The sequence below is a fragment of the Corvus kubaryi genome, unplaced genomic scaffold (assembly GCF_017639235.1).
Source record: "Corvus kubaryi isolate FWS band 111438036 unplaced genomic scaffold, C.kubaryi_AGA036_p1.0 37323, whole genome shotgun sequence".
Taxonomy (NCBI): domain Eukaryota; kingdom Metazoa; phylum Chordata; class Aves; order Passeriformes; family Corvidae; genus Corvus; species Corvus kubaryi.
The window spans coordinates 192,146-206,808 of record NW_024581102.1 but is presented as its reverse complement, the minus strand read 5'-3'; the positions used below and the strand labels follow the sequence as shown (position 1 = coordinate 206,808).

The 14,663-nt window shown below is 64.6% G+C and overlaps 2 protein-coding genes across 8 annotated transcripts; one reads left to right on the top strand and one right to left on the bottom strand.

The window, feature by feature from the left end:
- The first annotated feature begins 1,019 nt into the window (after window positions 1-1,019).
- SLC30A3 (solute carrier family 30 member 3) lies at window positions 1,020-4,981 on the top strand. Of its 4 annotated transcripts, none has more exons than XM_042029432.1 (8): window positions 1,020-1,136; window positions 2,321-2,493; window positions 2,564-2,710; window positions 2,795-2,948; window positions 3,394-3,598; window positions 3,710-3,815; window positions 4,142-4,276; window positions 4,355-4,600. In XM_042029432.1, the coding sequence occupies exons 1-8, from the start codon at window positions 1,054-1,056 to the stop codon at window positions 4,498-4,500; spliced, it is 1,149 nt and encodes a 382-aa protein (XP_041885366.1). In that variant the 5' UTR covers window positions 1,020-1,053; the 3' UTR covers window positions 4,501-4,600. The 4 variants fall into 4 exon arrangements, with proteins under 4 accessions (XP_041885366.1, XP_041885367.1, XP_041885365.1 ...); XM_042029433.1 differs by having other exon boundaries at window positions 4,129-4,276; window positions 4,355-4,455; XM_042029431.1 differs by lacking the exon at window positions 4,142-4,276 and having other exon boundaries at window positions 4,441-4,981.
- Window positions 4,982-5,095: 114 nt separating this feature from the next.
- On the bottom strand, window positions 5,096-14,481 carry GTF3C2 (general transcription factor IIIC subunit 2). 4 transcript variants are annotated; one of them, XM_042029423.1, is made up of 18 exons: window positions 14,296-14,479; window positions 13,838-14,153; window positions 12,696-13,011; window positions 12,186-12,280; window positions 11,819-11,896; window positions 11,436-11,534; window positions 10,951-11,178; window positions 10,617-10,728; window positions 10,414-10,531; window positions 8,648-8,679; window positions 8,315-8,444; window positions 7,663-7,807; window positions 7,246-7,407; window positions 6,715-6,802; window positions 6,451-6,579; window positions 6,160-6,291; window positions 5,853-5,960; window positions 5,096-5,738 (listed from the first exon to the last, which is right to left on the bottom strand). In XM_042029423.1, the coding sequence occupies exons 1-18, from the start codon at window positions 14,426-14,428 to the stop codon at window positions 5,532-5,534; spliced, it is 2,628 nt and encodes an 875-aa protein (XP_041885357.1). In that variant the 5' UTR covers window positions 14,429-14,479; the 3' UTR covers window positions 5,096-5,531. The 4 variants fall into 4 exon arrangements, with proteins under 4 accessions (XP_041885357.1, XP_041885358.1, XP_041885359.1 ...); XM_042029424.1 differs by lacking the exon at window positions 11,436-11,534; XM_042029425.1 differs by lacking the exons at window positions 5,096-5,738; window positions 5,853-5,960 and having other exon boundaries at window positions 6,169-6,259; window positions 14,296-14,480.
- Between the last annotated feature and the right edge of the window lie 182 nt (window positions 14,482-14,663).

The window sequence follows — 14,663 nt, the reverse complement described above, 5'->3', positions numbered from 1 at the left end:
CTGTGTCCCTCTTGTCCTGGGGAGCTAGCGCTGGGCCCGGCGCTACGAGATGGTGTCCAGGACGCGCCAAGGGCCCGTTGTTGGTTCATGGTCAACTCGGTGTCTCCCGGGACCCGCGCAGCCTTTTCTGCAGAGCTGCTTCCCAGCCGGCTGCCCCCAGCCCGTCCTGAGGCTGTTCCTCCCAGGTCAGGACCCAGCACTGCCCCGTGCTGACCCTCCCCAGGCTCCTGCCCCCTGTCTCTGCAGCCCATCCTGGATCCCTCCGCACCACGGAGCAGCACGACCCGCCGGGTGAAGCCACCTCTCCCCGCTCGATGTCATCTGTCACCGTGCTGAGGGTGCTCTGCGTGGCCTCCAGGTCTCTAATGGCGGTGTTAGACGGGACTGGACCCAGTACTAACCCCGGGGCTCACTGGTCGTTACTGGCCGCGGAACGCCCTGCTCTGGGCTCGGCCATACCGCCCCTGTTCAGTGCAGCCCCTCTCGGCTCATCCAGCCCATACTCCCACAACTTCTCTCGGAGGATCCCATGGGGTACAGCGTCAAAAGTCTTCCTGTAGCCTGGGCAGACACTATCCCGTGCACTCCCCTCGTGCACTGGGCTCGGCATTTCACCGCGGAAGGTGATCGGGATGGTCAGGCACGATCTCCGTCGGTGCCACCATGCCGGCTTCTCTTCAGCTCCCTTCCTGTCCTTCCCGTGCTCAGACGGCTTTCAGGATCAGTTGTGTCATCACCTGCCCAGGGACAAGAGGTGAGGCTGAGCCCTGCCCCCAAAGAGCTGCCCCCGTGAAAGCAGCGCCCCTTACACACAGCTCCCACGTATCACACGGATTTGCCTGGAGCAAACACTGGATTTGCCATTGGACCGCAACACCCGAGCTGTCCCGTGCACCCCCCCGGACGCCCCTTCCCAGAGCCCGGAACAGCGGCACCCGCGGGCGGTACCACCCGGCCACCCCCTCGTGGGGCGGGACCCGGCGGGTGGGGGCGGAGCCACGGCAGGGGCGGGGCTCAGCGGTGCCGGTGCCCGCGGTGCCGCTCGCGCCCGGGATGGAGCCCCCGACCGGCACCGAGAGCGCCCGCCTGGTCAGCCCGCGGGGCGGCCGCGCCGACGGCAGCCTGCGCCTCAAGAGGTACCGCCGGCACTGGCACCCATCACCCCGGCATCCCATCACCCCGGCACCCCCACCACCGCCAGCACAACTCCATCACCGGCGCCGCCGGCACCGACAGCATCAGCACTTCCATCACGGGCACCACCATCACGGGCACCCCCATTGCCCCGGCACTTCCGACACTCCAATCACCACCGGCACTTCCATCACCACCGGCACACCATCGTCCCGACAACCCCATTACCGGCACTAACACCTCCATCATCGGCACCCCCATTACCCCGGCACCACCACCCCCGGCACCCCATCCCCTCCCAGGGCCCCCGGCAATTCCTCGCACCGCCACCTCCATTATCCGCCGCATCTGCAGCCCTCGGTCCTCTTGCACCCGCACGGCCGGTACCTGCTCCCCCATCACCCCTGGCACCTCCATTGCCCCCATCGCCCTCAGCTCCCCCGGCACTCGCAAGCCCACGGCACGTCGCGCACCGCCCAACTCCCACCCCCCACCCGATACCGGCACCCCCGGCACGTCCCTCCCCGCCCGCCCCCGTGCCTTCATCCATCCGACACGAACATCGGCAGCTCCGCAGTCCCCGCACCAGCCCTGACTGTCCGCCTCTTGCACCGTCACCCCGCCACCGGCACGCTCACCCTGACACCGGCACCTCCGCTCAAGCGGAACCCGCCCGACCGTGCGCCATCCCCGCTCCCCCCTCGGGTGTCCGTCCAGCACCTATCGGTGCCCAAGCGTCACCTACGCACCGGTACCATCCATCCATCACCCGCCCACACCGGTACCGTCCATCCATTAGTCCCCCTCCCGGTGGGCTGTCCGTCCCCCATCCCGCACTGCTGCCCCACGCACCAGCACCTCGGCCCTCGCCGCCCCTTCCCCACGCCTCACGTCTCCGCACCGGTGGCCCGTCCCGCAGCCCGGCCCCAGGTGCAACACCTCGCTCCCACCAGCAGCACCTCCCCGCGGGTACCCGCACCGCTCCCGGCTCCGATTCCGGTGGGAGCCCCGTGCCACCGCCTCCTGCTGCTGCTGCCGGTCCCGTGGCTGCTCGTCCCGTTGGGGGGGGTTCTGCAGGTGCCCCACCGGCTGCCTGGCTGCATACCACTGGGCAGTAGCAGGACCCTCGGGGGTTCTGGGCAGGAACACCAGACCCGGTGTTGCCAGCAGTGACCCCCGCCCCTAGTCTCTTCACAGGCTCTCAAGATCCTTCAGCACTGCCGGCCCCCCCAGTTCCAGCTCCCCACTGCTGCTGCAGTCCCCCAACCCCCAGCCCTGGGCAGGGCAGGCTCCAGGCCCACCAGCAGCTGAGTGTTGCCTGTGCTGTCTGCTGCCTCTTCATGGTCGGGGAGGTGATAGGTAATGGGGGCTGGGCCAGGGTGGGGGGCTGCCGGCGGGGCGTGGGGTGCCAGCTGCTCTGTGCCCACAGGTGGGTACCTGGCACACAGCCTGGCCATCATGACGGATGCAGCCCACCTGCTGACAGACATGGGCAGCATGTCTGTCAGCCTCTTCTCCCTCTGGGTCTCCAACCGTCCGCCCACCAAGACCATGACCTTTGGCTGGCACCGCTCTGGTGAGCTGAGGGGCACGGCCCTGTGGGACTCCATGGGACCTCCATGGCCAGGGTGGGTACTAATGGGTCCGTCCCATCTCACAGAGACACTGGGTGCGCTGGCCTCTGTCCTCTCCATCTGGGTTGTGACCGCAGCCCTCGTCTATCTGGCGGCCGCCCGCATCATCAGCAATGACTACGAGATCGAGGCACGAGCCATGCTGGCCACATCCGCCTGCGCTGTCGGCGTCAATCTGGTGTATGTCCCACGTGGGGCTACTCAGCCATGGTCCCTGTGTACCATCAGCTTGAGTCCTGCCCCACCTATGCCTCTGGAACCCCAAGAACCCCAACTGTGCCCCCAGGTCACCTTATGTCTCTGTGTGCCAGCCTTGTGTCCGCAGGCGCTGTCTCTCCCACTTCCCTGTCCCCCATATATTCGGGGCTTCCAGTCTCTGTGTCTACACCCCCATGCCCCACATTCCCTGGTCCCCAAGCAGCACGTCCCAAGCCCTGTAACGAGCCCCATAACCAAACTCCTGCCCTGTTCCTGCACACCTTCCAGCCCTGCTGCGTCTCCAGCCCCACTCCTCTCCACCATCCCAAGACCCAGTGTGACTGCCTGTGCCCCCTTTGACCAAGCAGGGCCAGCAGGGCCCCCATGTCCTGTCAGTGTGGCATTGAGCCAGCCCTCCTCTCCCCAGCATGGCCTACATCCTGCACCAGGCCCCTGCTGGCCATGGCCATGGCACAGGGGCCTACGAGCAGCTGGAGAGCTCTGTGGCCTGCCAGCCCAGCCATGGGCCCCTGCCTGGCAGCACCAGTGTGCGGGCAGCCTTCGTCCACGTGGTGGGTGACCTGCTGCAGAGCGTCAGTGTCCTCGTGGCTGCCACCATCATCTACTTCAAGGTGACCGGGCTGGACTGCCCCAGTGCTGCCGGTGGGAACAGCTCTCCCAGTCCCACCCAGGGTGCCACGTGGGCTCTGCCCCCAGATTCACAGAGATCCTGCTCTCTGCAGCCCCAGTGCAAGATTGCAGACCCAATCAGCACCCTCTTCTTCTCGGTCTTTGTCCTTGGCTCCACCATCACGATCCTCAGAGACGTCTTCAGGGTCCTCATGGAAGGTGAGCAGTGAGTGAGAAGGGTGCAAGACCACAGGTGCAGGGTGGGCACAGGAGCTGCTGGAGCTGCAGCTGCCACACCACTTTGCCCATGAGGCAGCTTACCTCTGTCCTTCCCTTGCCTCACCTGAATCCTCCCAGTCCCTCCTCTCCACCCCAGGCAGGTACATTGGTTCCAAGGTGAGGCTGTCTCACCCAGAGCCACCATGCTCAGCCTGGTTCCCCTGGGGAAGCCCCCAGCCCTAGTGGCTTCCACTGGGAGCTCTCACCCAGGTGTGGGCTATGGCTGGGGGCCAAGGGTGGCCCCTGTGACCAGGTGGTGCTGGCAGGGACACCACAGGGCCTCGAGTTCGATGCAGTGAAGGAGGTGCTGCTGGGGGCCAGCGGGGTGCGGGGTGTCCACGACCTGCATCTCTGGGCACTGACGCCGAGCCACCCCGCGGTGTCGGTGCACGTGGCTGTGGGTGAGTGACTCGCACAGGGCATGGCCGGGGGTTCTCACTGGCCATGCCAGGAACGAGCCCCTGCCCTGCTGCTCCTAGATGCCAGTGCTGACACTGAGATGGTGCTGCAGGAGGTCACTGCCCGGCTCCAGAGCAGGTTTGGCTTTGCCTTCTGCACGGTACAGGTGGAGCGGCACCAGGAGGAAACTGCAGGCTGTCCCCACTGTCAGGACCCCCATGCCTGAGACCCCCCACCTGCTGCTACATTGGGCCAGGCTTGGCCCTAGCCCCAGCTCCTTGTGTTAGAGCAGGGCAGTGCTTCAGATCCCAACATCTCCTCTACCCACCCCATGGCTGCAGAGCCCTGAGCTGGGACAGTAACTCCAGTGCAGCGTCCCAGGGGGGATGGACACATGGCCTGGCCTGTGGAGCACAGGGGCTCCCTGGGATCTTCCACTCCCTGCTGTGCCACAGCTTCTGAGGTGGAATCCTGCCCCACCACCCACTCCCCAGGGAGCCTGTCTGTCCTGGCAGGAAGGGACATCCCCCATGGAGGACCTCAGACCTGGCCTTGGCCCCAGCCCCCCATGCTGCTGCCTGGGCTCCATCTGAATCCTGCTGTGCCTGGGCCTGATCCATCCCCTCTGCTGAGTCGTGTCTGTGCCCCTGGTGTCCATCTGTGCCAGCAGCGGTGCCAGCGCTGCCAATAAACGTGTTGGAGCAGCAGCAGCAGTGCAGCAGACAGAAGGGCATGGGGAGGGAAATGGTGGAGTTGGGGGTGGACCCCTACAGCCACAGCTACCAGCCACGCCCGCCCTGGCGCTGGCACTACCACAGCCATACAAAACCAACCACGTTTATTCTGCACAGCTGAACACAAGCTCAATGTGAGCGACTCCACAGCTCCCGGCCCCCTCCCTGCCCTTTGGCGCACAGTGGGGATGGAGGCGAGCACAAGCACAGCGCCGTGCTGGTGCAGCCCACGGGCACTTCCGCGGGGTCAGAGCCACAGCTCAACCCCGGGACATGTGCAGGTCCCACCACCCCTGCCCAGCTCAGACCAAACAGTGCAGACAGATCCTTTCAGGCCCCGAGGATGAGGACAAGTGTTCAGAGCATCCCAGGGAATGGCTGGGAGCAGCTGTCCCTCCTGCAGCAGACACCCATCGGGAAAGCAGCACTGAGAGGGGCTGCAGCACCTGGACAGCATAGCTGGCCCCAGCCCCAGGCCCTGCCCAGGGTGAGCATATGGCAGCAGCACGAGGGACTGACACTCCTACTCCGCTGGCAGCAGGGAACCCTCGGGGGGGCCAGGGCTGCTGGATGTATCCCCATAGAGGAAGCTGAAGCGGGCCCGGCACTCTGGGAGCAGCTGGTGGCCCACGCTGGAGGCCAGCCCTGCCAGGCAGTGTACCCGCACAATGCCTGCCTGCCCGCCCGACACCAGCCACCCCTGTGAGTCCAGGTTGGGGCTGAAACGCACCTGTGGGAAAAGAGGGGTTCATAAGGGAGGGATCTGCGACGCTGGGACTCCGGCCCCCAAAGCAGAACCATCTGCGTGCAGGGCTGGGGCTTAGGCTCAGCCTGGCCCCCTCACCTTATGCAGGGCCTCCAGCTGCAGGCGGTCAAGGCTCAGTTCTGCCTTCAGCTCCTGCATGTGCATCCGGCGCATGGGCTCCCGGCTCGGGAAGTTCTGGAAGCTGCGCTGGAAAGTGGTGGCAGCACCTTGGGCTGTGGGCCCGAGGCAGGAGCATTGCATGCACCATGACCTCAGCTCTGCCGGACGGAAGGGGCTGCCCCAATGCCCCAGCAACATCTCCTGGCCCTGCCATCCCCACCACCAGCCACAGCCCCACAAGTCCTGCTCATGGGTTGGACCCTGGCTGCCCCCTGCCCTCTCCTACCAGGTCCGTGTCCTGGAATCGGATGTAGCTCCTGGCTATCATCTCACTGTAGCGATGGGTCCTGGGCAGCGCCTGCTCGGTGCCTTCAGGCCCATCAGGGCTGCAGGGTAGAAGGTCAGCTTTGTACACTGGCTGCGGGTGAGAGGGGGCTCAGGGTAGGGTGGAAAGAGATACAGGAACCACCAGGGACCAGTGGGATAGGAGGCCAGGACACTTATCCCATGGTCTCCCTCCCCACCCCTACTGGCCCTGTGTGCTGGGCTGTGCCACCCGAGCACAATGGTTGCTTACAAATCTGCGGTCCGAGGAGCGCTTGACATTGAGGGGGTTGACAGCCAGGTCAGGGAGCACCGCTGCCACCAGCTCGCCAGTGATGTCACCCGCAGCTACTGTGTTCAGCCAGTCCGAGCCAGAGATGCTCTGCAGGGACAGAGGGCTGGAGGGCACAGGGTCCCCACCACCCCCAGCCAGGCAGCGTCACCCCACCCGCAAGCCTGGGCCCCAGCTGGTGCTGACCTGCCCCCTGGGACAGAATGGCCCTGCACTGGCCCTTACCCACACGGTGCCCTTGCGAGGGGCCACAAAATAGGCCTTGAATCCCAGGTACCCGGCATCGATGTAGTGGATCCCGCAGAGCCCATACCTGTGGTGGAAGGGATGGAATGAGGCATGGGATGCCTGACTCTGTGCCGTCACCAGGATTGTGAGAGCCAGGCACAGCCCACCTCCCCCCAGAACCAGCCCAGGGTGGTGAGGGGGCTGTTCTTGCTCTCGCAGGATGTCACAGAGTCAAAGCTGCTCAAGGCAGCTCCCAGAAGCCAAGAACTCACTGAGACCCCAAACCTCAAACCCGCAGCACCCCTGTTGCCCAGTCCAGGGGTAGGCCATCCCCTGGCCCACCCTGCCTCTGCTGCAGGATGGCATGGCAGGGGGGAATATCACACTGTGATGCTGCGGTGTGACCCAAAACAAGCAGAGCTTGCCCTTGCCATGGCACAGCTGGACAGTCCCAGGGAGGGGGAAGTCAGAGGGGCCCCTGGGAAGCTGGACCAGGCCCCGGCAGCAGGACTGGCCCCCAGCACTCACGAGGCGTAGCAGTTGTCCTGGGCCACAGTGATGCCATTGTAGGGCAGCAGCCAGGCCACCTCAGTGCTCAGGAACCGCTTGATGCTGTTGATGGGCTCGTAGAGCCGCCGCAGGTCCCAGAACTTGATCTTGCGATCGCTGCCTACCGTGACCAGGAAGTTGCTGAGAACCAGGAGAAAGGCAGTACTGAGAGCCCAGCATGGAGCTGTGCCCTGCCCTGCCACGGGGAGCAAGTGGCTCCAGTCCTGCAGTGGCTCAACTGCCCTCACCGTGGAAAGCCCAACCCAACCTCCCCAGTGCTGCAGAGAACCAGGTGCCAATGACACCATAGCCTCCCGAGCCCTTCTTGACAAAGGAGCTTCTCCTGCAGGAGGGAGCCCCTCTCCTGGCAGTACCTGTGCCTGCTCCTGCCCTTACCTGTCAGCCTTGCACCACTCAATGCTCCGGACTGCGTGGTCATGGGCTAGAAAGCACCGGAAAGGGTAGAGCTTGAGGGAGGCGTCAGGCTGCTGCACGCACTGCAGCAGGGATTTGGTGAGCAGGTTCCACACTGCCACGGTGCCTGTGGAGAGACTTGTGTCCATGAGGCACTGCCAGTGGCACAGGTGCTTCACCGGGGACCAGCAGCAGCACAGGCAGGGCTGCAGGAGCTGCAGAACACAGCAGCCAAGCTGGAGCTGGGGCTGAGAGTGGGACAGGACGGTGGCAGGACACAGCAGCAGCACAGGCTGGGACATGGTGGCCAGGCTGGAGCTGGGGCTCCAAGCAGACAGCATGGTAGCAGGTGCTGGCAACACAGCACAGAGCTGTGGATCACTGGAAGCCTAGCAGAAAATTCCATCCAGGCAAGTTCAACAGATGTGGATAAGGCCAGAGCCACAGACAGGGACAACCAGTGACCAGCCTGGAGGTACACGAGAATGACAACAGCCAGCCCAGAGAAGCATTCCCCTGACCCAGGGATGGGCAGAGGTTCCAGCACCAGCTGAGGCTGAGAACAAGGCTCCAGTGTCTCTGCCAGGGTGAGGGCTGCTCCCTGAGTGCTGCTGCAGGGCACAGGAGGACTCACCATCATAAAACCCTGCTGCCAGGTGATGGTGGGGCTTGGAAGGCATCCAGGAGAGACTGAAGCACTGCCCACACTCAGATGCATTACCTGCCTGGATGGAGCCCACCTGAAGTGTGGCGATGCACTGCACCTGGGGGCCAAGGGAGAGCCCTGGGTCACAACCCCGCACTGGTGCCATCCATGCCCCAAGAGCGGGATGCCTGGGGTGGGAGCACGACACTGCTCTGCCCCTCCAACACTCTGCAGGTGCCTTGGCTCCCCAGGCTCTGCACCGGTTGAGGGGCTCGGCGGGTGCCAGCCCTGACAGGGATCACCATGGCAGGGGACACTGACCTTGCAGATAAGGTGCTTGTGGAGGGACCCATCTAGAAGAGAGCAGAAGGGGATCAGGGCAGGCATTGGCTGTCCTCGGAGCTCCCTGCCTGGAGCCTAGATTGCAGCTCCTCACGGCCCTGGCCAGGGCACCCGGTCCCTGTCCTGCTGTCCCCCCAGAGCAGTGTCCCCAGCACAGCAGGGACTGAAGCATGTGGAGGAGCAAACTGGCAGCAGCAGGACCCCCAGGAGCCAGGCCTGCCTGTGTGTTGGAGGAAGCAGCCCCTGAAATGTGCCATAGGCAGAGATGATGTGCTCCTGCCCCATCACGGCTGGCACCAAAATCAAGGTAACGCAGTGACACATGGGCCAGACCTAACTGTGACCACTCCAGGAAGGGGAAGAGCAGGCTGGGGAGGGCAGGCTGCAGAGACCTGGCACCCAACAGCTCAGGGTAGGATGCCCACAGGACCACCACGCACCAGCTCTGTCTACCTGAGAATCCCCCCCCACCAGCAACACCCAACGTGAGCGCTGTGGGGACCCCGTCCCACATCCCTTGGGCCTGGGGTCCCTAACCCCTGGGGGGGCTGTCCTCTCCATCACAGCCTGGAGCGTGGCAGCCATGGGCCATATGGAGGGGTTGTGCCTCTTCCCTGGCACAGCTGTGACAGCTGGGATGAGGCATGGAGACCAGCCCCAGCTCTGCCAGGCAGGAACACAGGGATGCGAGTCCCCAGTGCCCCAGGGCAGCCAGCACAGCCATGCCAGTTTGGGAGCTCCCAGCAGGGCCTGTCACCAGAGCCCGGCACTGATCCTGTGGCTGGGAACCAGTGCTCCAGCCCAGCTGTGAGGTGCAGTGACCGTACGAGCAGCTGCAGCCAATGATGTGCCGGGCTTGTCACTGGCAGGAGCTGGGTGGGCCCCCCATCACACAGTGCCACGTGGGGGCTGCGGCAGCAGCCCAGACACCCGCAGCCAACACAGGCGCAGCCAACACAGGCACAGCCAACGTGCTGGCGGGGCTGGGAGCCCATTTCCCACTGTCAGCATGAAAGCGCAGGCTGTCGGCCACGGCTGAGTGCCCACCGCCAGCACGCACCAGCCATCAATCCCGCTCAGCACCGGCACAGTCTATTACAGGCACCATTAGCCTGAGCTGGCCCAGAGCTCCCTGTCTTGCCCTGACACACGGCTCGGCCAGGCTGGAGTGAGCAGCTCTGGCAGCAGGAGATGGGGAATGGCTGGGGACAAGCTTTGTGGCTGCACCACACCCTGCCCCCACTATGGCTACAGTGATGCTGCTGTGAGTCTCCTCCCAGTGCCCAGCTTTGGGGGGCTGCCCAGGAGCTACATCCCAGCCAGGGGGCTGCAGTGTCCCTGAGATGGAACCAAAGCAGCCTCACAGGCTGAGGGCAAGGCTGGAGCTCTTCCCCACTGGAATTCCATGATGGAATTGTGGAAGCCATTGGAAGTGGGGCCTCAGCACTGGGGCTTGGATCTCTGGGCACAAGAGTACTCACAGCAGGCCCCCAACAAGCAGCCTCAGATCCCACACTATACCTGTGGCAGATGCCAGGCTGGGGCAGCAGGGTTCCAATCCTGGGGATCAGGTGGGCTCACCTCCCCACCATGCAGCTCCCAGGCTGGAGCACAGTCCTGCTGGCAGCTCCCCAGCACAGCAGGCTCCTGTGGGCAGAGGTGCCCAGCCTGGGGCTTGCAGCCCCACCCTGGCACGGCAGGAGGAGGGCCAGGACGCCCCTGCTTGGTGGTGTGGCTCTTCCTACCTTTTACCTGGGTTGTCTTGGCATGGTGCAGGGCCCCAGGGTGCGGCAGCGCATACACCACCACCCTGCCGTCGGAGAAGGCGGCAGCCAGCAGACCCAGCCGGCTCATCTGTGGGTGCTGGGGATGGACAGATGGGCTCAGACATGGGGTCACCCCTCCGGACCCTTGGGGAACCCAAGGGCAGTCCCTGAGCAGCACTCACCGTCCGGGCTGTGGTGGGTGGCTCCCAGGCACCACTGGGGCAGAACTTCATGTCCCACACACAGCCGTAGTCAGCAGCGATGGCATAGGCCAGCCTGGCTTTGTTGGGAGAGCTGTGGGCATGTTCGGCCATGAGGAACATGGCAGCTGGTGCCCAGCAGCTCCAATACACACCAGTGTACACCACCAGCAGAGCTGGCCACCAACACAGCCTCCTTGGGGTTCAGGCTGTGGCTGGTGGCTCTGGGAAAGTCCAAGTCTCACCACCCACTCAGCCATAGAGGGACAAAAGATCTGGGCAGGCCCCAGCCCCAGCCCCAGGCCTGGCCACTCACCCTGGCTCCGTCTGCAGCACACCCAGGCCCCAGAGCTGCAGGAGTGCAGGGCCTGAGTGAAGCCCAGACACACTGTGCGTCTCCTCCATGCTCCTGTGGCAGGACACGGCCACATACTGCGGGGCTGCAGAGCCCTCTGGGGTTGGGCACCACTCCATCGCCCACACTGGGCCACCCACGAAGAAGGAGACATCCAGGCGCTCTGGGTGGGGCTGCAGAGAGCTGAACCTGTTGGGGGGAGGGGGGTGAGGGCTTCTGCAGAGCTGGGGCAGGGGCTGGTGGGACCCCAGGGCACAGTATGGGCTGGCTGCCCAACTCATGGATGCAACCCTGGGGGTAACCACTGGTCCCAGACAGGCCTGAGGACACCCTGACAACCACTGTCCTGCTGGGCCTGGGGACAACCTGACAGCCACTGCCACGACAGGCAGGGCACAGCCGGACAGCCAACACCCTGCTGGGCCTGGGGACACCCCATCACACACCTGTTTAACCTGTACAAGGCACCATCGTCCTTGATGCCTTCACGCTGAATGGAGAAGAGGGGAGACTTCTCCTCCGCCGGCAGGTACGGGGCAGCCTCGCTGTGCAGGCAGAAGGTGAGAGGAGGTCTCCCCACCCCTCACCCAATCATCCCAGCACAGCCCCATGCCCCAGCACCATCCCAGCCTCCACACGGCCTGACAGGCCCTGCTGCTGGCCACGTGGCTCCACAGCCAAACCCAAGAGACTCCCAAAGCCCACTGCAGACACATAAAGGGGTGTGGGAGCACAGCCCCCCCATGCCCTTGCTCACCCCAGACACTGCTCACCCCAGAAACTGCCCCACGTTTTCTCTGGGTCTGCTCCCTCCCTGGTCCCATGGTACCTGTCAGAGAGACACATCCATCTGTGTGCCACCGGGATCCAGTCAGGGAACTCCCACTGCGAGTGCTTCTGCTCCCGCCTGCAGTGCATGCCAAATCTCAGCCATGGCCCTGCACCTGGCACGTCCAGCATCCCCTCCTCACATCCCCTCCCATGGCATGAGCAGCACCCTGTACCCGCATCCTGTGGCACAGCCTCCCCTTCTGCAGCACAGCCCCTGCCCTTTGCAACCCCCCCAACCCAACTGTGCCCCATCCCAGTGGAATATCGACATTCCCTTGTATCTGTACCAGTGATGCTACCAGGACACATACACTCACTGCTCCCTGTAGCCCCCTGACCCTCGAGCACCCCAAGCCCCCACTCACAGGCTGCAGGTAAGGCTGGAGCTCTTCTCCACTGGGGCCATGATGGAGTTGTGGAAGCCATTGGGAGCGAGGCCTCGGCACTGGGGCTTGGATCTCTGGGCACAAGAGCAGACTCAGAGCAAGCCCTGAGCCCTGGGGGACTCACCTGTCCCAAAGGGAACCACCACAGCCCCCGAAAACAGAGCTCTCCCCAGCCACTATCAACATACCACATTGGGCTAAAGACATACAGCCCCACTATGGGAACTTCCAGGAGGCCAGGACCCCTTCAGGACCTGCCTCTACCTCCCACTGCTCCGGCAGGAGCACAGGCCCTGCTTCTCTCCCAGAAGACCTGTCCCTGCTCCCATCTCCACTGGCTCTCACCCAGAGCTGCCTCCGGCCCTGTGCCACCCCCATCCCAGTTGTCCTGCCCTGGCAGCAGGGACACTGTGGGACAGCGGAAGCATCTGCAGCTGTTGGTGCTGGGACACAGGCAAGAAGGGGCCCAGGCAGAGCCCCTGCCCTCACCCCTGTGGCCGCTGTCCTCCCGCTGTGCCCTCGAGGTGCCTCCAGCTCTGGCTCTGACGCCTCACTGAGCAGGGTATCGCTGCCCTCCTCCTCCTCCTCCTCCTCCTCCTCTTCTGCCTGCAGCACCTCCTGCGAGGGCACGAAGTCAGCGTCTCGTGTGGGGTCATCGCTGTCTGTGTCCTCCTCCTTCCTCCTCCGGCTCCGGCGCTTCCTCTGGACATGCTCAGGCTCCAGCTCCGGTGCCCCCTCGGCTGGAGCAGGGGGCTGGCACGCGGACATCAGCTCCTCGGCCAGCTCCTGCAGGTACAGCAAGGCCCTGGGACACCAGAGCGGAGCCTGGAGGTGAGCGGCAGGATGACACAGGGGTGGGCCAGCCTCCCTCCCTCCAAGACTCGGTGGATGCACCCTCCAGCCCATGGTCTGGGCAGTGGATCTGCTCCAGCTGTGCCAGAGGCCCTGAGCACATAGCTTCCCCCCCACCCCAAACTCCCTGGAGCTTGCCCTGCTACCACCAATAAGCTCCTCCTGCTCTGTCAGGAACCAAGGGAATTCCTCCTGCCGTGGGCAGCTGCTGCCCCCTGCCTGGGACTCCTGGATCCAAACACATTCCCTAAACTGGGAAAGGATTGGTCTGTGAAGAATCAGTACATCCCACCAACATGGGACAAAGTCCTACAGGAAAGACACTGAGACTCTCTGGGGAGACAGAGCTCATGGAATCAGGGAATGGTTTGGGTTGAAAGACACTTTAAAGCTCATCCAGTTCCAACTCCCTGCCATGGGCAGGGACACCTTCCACTAGACCAGGGTGCTCCAAGGCCCATCCAACCTGGCCTTGGACACTGCCAGGGACGGGGAACCACAGCTTCTCTGGGCAGCCTGTGCCAGGGCCTCCCCACCGTCAGAGGGGAGGATTCCTTCCCAATATCCCATCTAACTCTGGCAGTGGGAAGACATTCCCCTGTGTTCTGTCCCTACAGGCCCTTGTCCAAAGGCCCTCTCCAGCTTTTTTGGTGCCCCTTTAGGCACCAGAAGAGGCTCTAAGGTCTCCCTGCAGCCTTTTCCAGGCTGAACATTCCCAGCGCTCCCACGTGTCTCTAGAGCACAGGTGCCCCCAGGCTCCGAGTGTCACCATCACTTACACTTTGGCCGCCTTCCTCTTGGGCCGCCCGCCCCGAGGAGTCTCAAGGCCGTCCCCCTCCTCGCTGCTCCCCAGCACCTTCTGCATCCGGATGGGCTCCGGGGCCTGGGACAGCTCCAACAGCAACACCTCGGCCTTGCCCTTCCTGCCGCGCTTCCCGGCAGCCCTCGGGGATGGCACCGCCCCGTTCGCGGAGCTCTCGCCGCGCCCCTCCACCGCCCCGCCGGGACTGACTTGGGGCCGCACAGGTTTTTTTGGGGACTTGGCAGCTTCTCTTTCATCCTCGCAGTCCAGATCTCCCGCCGGCAGCTCTTCCCCTGCCCCAAAACACCGGAATTAGCACCAGAACGCAGCAAGATCCCTTGGCATGACTCGGTGTCCCGCAGCACCGGGTACGGTGGCACCCCCTCGTACCCTGGGGAGCACCCCCGCCTCGCCCAGTCCACCCCCGGTACATACGGAGTACTCTCTGTTCACCCTCCCGCTCCCCACTACGGCTCCGACTCCGCCCAGCAGAACCCGATCGTCGTCCCGGCCGCTCCCGGAGACTCCGTTCCCGGCACGGCGGCCCGCGGGCGGCGCTCGACGCCATCGGGGGCTCGCGGAGCCGCCGCCCCGCTGCGGGCCGCGCCACCAGCCGGAACCGGAACCAGGGCTGGCCCGAACGATGACGCCACAAGGACGCGACGAGTGTGGGCGGGCCATGAGCCGGGCTAACGGGGCGCGTGCATGCAAATGAGGCAGCGCCGCGCGGCATGCCGGGACACAGCCCGCGCACGGGCGCCGCTGCCCTCGCGCGTCCGCGGGCGCTGCGCGGGCCGGGCCGT

Excerpts from the sequence above, each read along its gene's own strand:
- GTF3C2 (XM_042029423.1), bottom strand. The coding sequence starts at position 14,428 with ATGGCGTCGAGCGCCGCCCGCGGGCCGCCGTGCCGGGAACGGAGTCTC. Across the intron at positions 13,012-13,837 it reads AAGAGGAAGGCGGCCAAAGT|GGCCTTGCTGTACCTGCAGG; the intron begins GTAAGTGATGGT and ends CTGGTGTCCCAG. Across the intron at positions 10,532-10,616 it reads CACCCACCACAGCCCGGACG|CACCCACAGATGAGCCGGCT; the intron begins GTGAGTGCTGCT and ends GTCCATCCCCAG.
- SLC30A3 (XM_042029430.1), top strand. The coding sequence starts at position 1,054 with ATGGAGCCCCCGACCGGCACCGAGAGCGCCCGCCTGGTCAGCCCGCGG. Across the intron at positions 2,494-2,563 it reads CATGGTCGGGGAGGTGATAG|GTGGGTACCTGGCACACAGC; the intron begins GTAATGGGGGCT and ends CTGTGCCCACAG. Across the intron at positions 3,816-4,141 it reads CTTCAGGGTCCTCATGGAAG|GGACACCACAGGGCCTCGAG; the intron begins GTGAGCAGTGAG and ends TGGTGCTGGCAG.